The sequence below is a fragment of the Molothrus ater genome, unplaced genomic scaffold (genome assembly GCF_012460135.2).
Source record: "Molothrus ater isolate BHLD 08-10-18 breed brown headed cowbird unplaced genomic scaffold, BPBGC_Mater_1.1 matUn_MA502, whole genome shotgun sequence".
NCBI classification, from domain to species: Eukaryota; Metazoa; Chordata; class Aves; order Passeriformes; family Icteridae; genus Molothrus; species Molothrus ater.
The window spans coordinates 268884-274624 of NW_023416564.1; the positions used below are offsets into that span (position 1 = coordinate 268884).

A 5741-nucleotide genomic window follows, 5' to 3' on the forward strand; every position below is an offset into this window, starting at 1 on the left:
GCTCCTCCTGTGCAGGCTGAGCACAGCAATGGCGTGTCCCAGCTCCCTGTGCCCGGGGAGCTCTGGGCATGGCAGCCTGGGAGGCTGGCAATGAGCCCACTCTCCTGACTCTGGGAAAGGCAGGAGCCACTTTGTGTGCCAGGGATCCCTCTGCTCTCTGCAGTGTCTCCTGGCTGTCCAGGATAACACAGGAGTGGATTTCAGAAAGGTGCAAGTGCAGGGCAGCTGGAACAGGAGAGAGGGACAGAGCAATCCCCATCCCTTCCCCCAGGCAGCTCCTCAGCCTTAGCTGAACATTCTTTATCCAAGTCTAAACACCAGGACTGGCCCCTGCCCTCATTGTTCCCCTGCACTGACTGGGGGTCAGGGCTGACTCCCAGGTGTCCTGCAGATGAAGGTCCAGCTCCTGACACAACACTGCCCAACAGCAATCAGGGCTCCAGCAACAGAGCTGAAGGAAGATATTTGAGACATGGACAGGGCGAGGTGTTCAGTGGCAGGAAAGGGTCTGTGAGAAAGGGCTTTGACTTTTCTGTGAGAAATCTCCCCTCCATTGCCCGGTCTTTCCTCCTCTAGGTCAAAATGCCCAGACACAGCAAATGTCCAACAGCAGCTCCATCAGGCACTTCCTCCTGCTGGCATTGGCAAACACGCGGCAGCTGCAGCTCCTGCACTTCTGCCTCTTGCTGGGCATCTCCCTGGCTGCCCTCCTGGGCAACGGCCTCATCATCAGCGCCGTAGCCTGCGGCCACCACCTGCACACGCCCATGTTCTTCTTCCTGCTCAACCTGGCCCTCAGCGACCTGGGCTCCATCTGCACCACTGTCCCCAAAGCCATGCACAATTCCCTCTGGGACACCAGCACCATCTCCTACTCAGGATGTGCTGCACAGGTATTTTTCTTTCTCTTCTTCTTTTCAGCAGAGGTTTCCCTCCTGACCATCATGTGCTACGACCGCTACGTGTCCATCTGCAAACCCCTGCACTACGGGACCCTCCTGGGCAGCAGAGCTTGTGCCCACATGGCAGCAGCTGCCTGGGCCAGTGCCTTTCTCAATGCTCTGTTGAACACAGCCAATACATTTTCCCTGCCCCTGTGCCATGGCAATGCCCTGGGCCAGTTCTTCTGTGAAATCCCACAGATCCTCAAGCTCTCCTGCTCACACTCCTACCTCAGGGAACTTGGGCTCATTGTGCTTGGTGCATCCTTAGCCTTTGGTTGTTTTGTGTTCATGGTTTTCTCCTATGTGCAGATCTTCAGGGCTGTGCTGAGGATCCCCTCTGAGCAGGGACGGCACAAAGCCTTTTCCACCTGCCTCCCTCACCTGGCTGTGGTCTCCCTGTTTGTCAGCACCTCATTTTTTGAGTACCTGAAGCCCCCCTCCATCTCCTCCCCATCCCTGGATCTGGCCCTTTCAGTTCTGTACTGGGTGGTGCCTCCAGCCCTGAACCCCCTTATCTACAGCCTGAGGAACCAGGAACTCAAGGTTGCAGTGTGGAGACTGATCACTGGATGGTTTCAGAAACAATAAAGTGCTGGGCAATTTATGCAAGTCATTTGTAAAAAAAAAAAAAATCCTTGATAGTACTTGTTCGTTTTATTTTGGAGCTTCTTTTTTATCGTTTTCATTTTTAATATTGTCCACAAAGCAAGGTATTTTTTTCTGCCATTTCTCATTTTGTCTCTCTCCACATTTACTGTGACCCACTGACTGTGTCAATGAGGAGTTTTGCTCTCAGTGGCTTTAAATGAACTAAAGGATCTCCCAGCAAAGTTTTCTGCAGAGATGCCCCTTTTGTTGCCTTCTCTGGAGCTGCAGCAGCAATGTCTGTGTGCAGAGCTGGGGCAGATCAGGGCTGGCCCAGCAGCTGTGCCCAGCAGCAGCAGCAGCACTTGGTGTTGCCAGTGCTGCTGCCGTGGCCCTGCCCCGCTGCCCTGGTGGCCCTGGTGTTGCTGCAGGGCCTGAGTGCTCTCGGGGCCGGGCACAGCCCTGGGGGTGGCAGTGCCGGGGCTGCAGCAGGGACAGGCCATGGGCACTGCTGGGGCAGCACTGACGCCTCAGGCCAGGCCCTGGGGGCTCCAGGCTCCTTGCCCAGGCTCTCTCAAGAACACGGCCAGGCCAATGCTCAGCACAGAAAAGCCCCGTGAGCAGCCCCAGGATGGCCGTGGGCAGGCTGGGGGCAAACAGCATGGCTGGGGCTCTGCAAGGGCCCTGGGGCAGATGGGAAGGAGCAGCAGAGCAGGGGCTGATCCATCCCCAGTGCGCTGCACAGCCCAGGGCAGCGTCCCAGAGCGTCCTCATGCAGCTGCCAACAACATCCCCCCTCTGCAGCCCTGGCCTCTCCCCCAGCTCACACAGGTGCCCCATCCTTGCAGGCACAGACACGGCAGCACTGCCTCAGCAGCCCCTGTTTGCATTGCACACAGCAGGGGCAGCACCCCCATGCTGTTGCTGTGGGGACATGAACTTGAGGGAGCACAAATGCCATCAGCCCCTGGGGCCAGCAAGGGCTGGGGGACGCCAGGGAAACCACTCAGGTTTATTGTGACAAACCTTTGAGTTCACCAATTCTAACCTTCACCCTAACACCACCTTGTCTGCCCTGAGCCTCCAGATTATACAACCGCAGCTCCTTCATGTCCTTTCAACCAGATTTCTGTTCCAGACCCCTCAGCAGCCTCCTTGCCCTTCTCCAGACACGCTCCAGCCCCTCCATGGCCTTCCTAAATTGGGGACCCAGAACTGGACACAGCACTCGAGGCGTGGCCTTACCAGTGCCGAGTGCAGGGGAAAAATCCCTGCCCTGCTCCTGCTGGCCACACCATTCCTGATCCAGGCCTGGAGCCATTGGCCTTCTTGCCCACCTGGGCACACTGCTGCCTCACGTCCAGCCTGCTGTCCATCAGTGCCCCCAGGTCCCTTTCTGCCTGGCCGCTCTCCAGCCACTCTCTCCCCAGCCTGTAGCGCTGCAGGGGTTGTTGTGGCCAAAGTGCAGCACCCAGCACTTGGTCTTGTTCAACCTCACCTTGCTGGATTTGGGCCCTGGATCCAGCCTGCCCAGGTCCCTCTGCAGAGCCCTCCTACCCTCCAGCAGATCCACACTCACACCCAGCTTGGTGTCATCTGCAGATTTGCTGATGCTGGACTCAATCCCCTCATGCAGATCATCAGTGCAGACATTGAAATCCACGCTGGCTGGCTCTGATCCCTGGGCCATCCTGTGGGTGCCCTGTGATGGCACTCAGGGTGATCTGTTCCATAACCTTGCCGGGCACCCAGGTCAGGCTGACAGGCCTGGAGTTCCCCAGCTCCTCCTTCCAGCCCTTCTTGGGGATGGGCTCACATTGGCACCTCCAGTGCTCTGGGACCTCCCTGCTGAGCCAGCACTGATGGTAAATGATGGAGAGCAGCTTGGGGAGCTCATCCACAGCTCCCTCATCCCCCTGGGATGGATCCCATCTGCTCCCAGAGACACCTGTGAGCATCTGAGTGGCTCAGCAGGTCCCCAGCTGCTTCCTCCTGGATTACAGGGGGGCTGTTCTGCTCCCTGTGCCCATCTACAGCTCAGGAGAACACTTGTCCTGAGGACAACCTGTCTTATTGTTGAAAACTGAGATACACAAGGTGTTAAGCAGCTCAGCCTTTTCCTTATCTTTAGTTACTCTGTTCCCCACTGCATCCACTATCTAGTAGAGGTTCTCCTTATTCCTCCTTTTGCTATTAGTTTATTTGTAAAAACTTTTCTTTATTACTTTTTGCAGAAGTGGCCAGGTGAAGCTCTAATTCAGCTTTCATCTCTCTACTTTTCTTTCTGCATGACCCAACAACATCCTTAAACACTTCCTGAGCTGCCTGACCTATTTTTTCTGAGTTCCCACAAAAAGCTCATGCCCAGCCAGGACAGTCATTTTCCTCTCTGGTTCAACTTTGGCACAGAGGGACAGGCTGCTCCTTCCCCTTTAAGATTCCTTTCTTGAGGTGTGTTCATCCTTCTTGGACACCTTTTTTTTAAAGGCTGTTTCCCTTTAAAAAACCAGTACCTGATTCAGTACTCTCCAAATCTGCATCCTGAATAGGCCAAGGTCTGCCCTTCCTGATTCCAGGGTAGACGTTTTGTTGCTGCCCTTCCTTCTTTCACAGGATATTGAAAACTCGATTATTTCATGGTGGCTGTGCCCCAGGCAGCCTCCAACCACCACATCTCCCACCAGCCCTTCTTTGTTTGTGAACAGCAGCAGACAGAGCTTTCCTTGGGAGTGGGATTGTTACCAAAAATTCAGTAAAAAAAACTCCTTAGCACCAATATAGCATTAAGAAGCAGCATTCTTTATTTGGCCAGATGCACAGGGGGATAGCTCCTCCCAAAGCTGTGCATGCTGAGTACAGGAAAGTTTCTGTTTACATTCTGTGTTTTGCACACATATTCATTGATTGTCCCAGACTAAACATACATATGTGTGGAGTTGGCCCAGCTGTGACTCAGACACAACTGGATTTTACCCCAAAAGCACTGAGCGTGAGTCTCAAGCCCTGAGAATCATTCGTTTAACTTGTGGTGAGCTTGAGTGTTCCCCCAGAAGCCTTTAGTGTTGTTATGCGAAGTTGTCCCAGTTCTGCTCCCCTATTGGTTACCTGTTTGCCCTTAGATGGTTGTTGTTCTAGAGTGTTCCACCCCCAAGTGTATATATTATTGTTTCCCCTTTGCCTCAGGTCTTTGGATCCTGTCCCTACTACTGTGGTCATCTTCTCCACATTTGTTGTTTTTCACCCTGTTATTAAAGTTCTTTTTGGACAACTCCATCGAATCCGCTCCTTTTCATTTTCGCCATTCTTGCCCTGAAGTCAGGGAACCAGAGAGGTTTGTCACAGCAACACTCACTGTGATGCATATGATAAAAATTTCCCTGAAATCATTAACACATTTCCCCTTCCCTTTATCCATGCGTTCTTCTGTCCTGGGGGTCTCTGGTGGTCCCTGGTGCTCGTGGACCTCAATGTTCCAGTGGGCCTGGCTGAGCTGGCAGGACACTGAGGCTGGTGAATTTCAGTTCCCCTTCTCACACAATGGGCATTGTGTGGTTTCCATAGGCCTGGGGTTTTGGAGAAAAAGCTTCAGGTGTGAGCTCACCTGGTGTAGACAATTTATCATCTGGTAACATGAGGTCATAGAGTGGGCTATGACATCACAGAGCAGGCTGTGACATCACAGGGGGAGGGGTGGCTGTGTGACATCACAGGAGGGCTGTGTGACTTCACAGAGTGGGTTGTGGCATCAAAGACCAGCATAGTGATATCAGAGAATAAGCTATGACATCATAGAGCAGGCTGTGACATCACAGGAGGGCTGTGTGAGGTCACTGGGTTGGTCACTCTGCCCCTGACCCCCCTCACAGTTTCCCCCGAGAAGTCCAAAGCTGTTCATGCCCAGCAGGGTCCCTGTCCCCTGGTATCCCCCTGGTCCACCTGGAGCTGCAGCCTCCCCCAAGGATGTTCCACAGGATCCACCCCAAAACCTGACTCAGGGACAAGGGGCTGGGCTGTGTGACCAGGACATCAAGGACGGGGAATATCCAGGTCACTGTGGCCTGGGTTGGGTTCCCCAGGGCAGGAAAGATGTCTGGCAGCTGGAGCAGGGTCTGGGAAGGGCCTCCAAGGTGGGGCTGGAGCCCTTGGGCTGTGAGCAGAGGCTGAGGGAGCTGGGCTTGTCCAGCCCAGAGCAGGGAAGGCTGAGGGGCTCCT

The 5741-nt window shown here is 54.3% G+C and overlaps 1 protein-coding gene across 1 annotated transcript; it reads left to right on the forward strand.

The window, feature by feature from the left end:
- Nucleotides 1-599: 599 nt before the first annotated feature.
- Nucleotides 600-1532, forward strand: LOC118700985 (olfactory receptor 14J1-like). The gene has a single exon (XM_036405575.1). The coding sequence runs from the start codon at nt 600-602 to the stop codon at nt 1530-1532; it is 933 nt and encodes a 310-aa protein (XP_036261468.1).
- Nucleotides 1533-5741: the final 4209 nt, after the last annotated feature.

Excerpts from the sequence above, each read along its gene's own strand:
- LOC118700985 (XM_036405575.1), top strand. The coding sequence starts at position 600 with ATGTCCAACAGCAGCTCCATCAGGCACTTCCTCCTGCTGGCATTGGCA.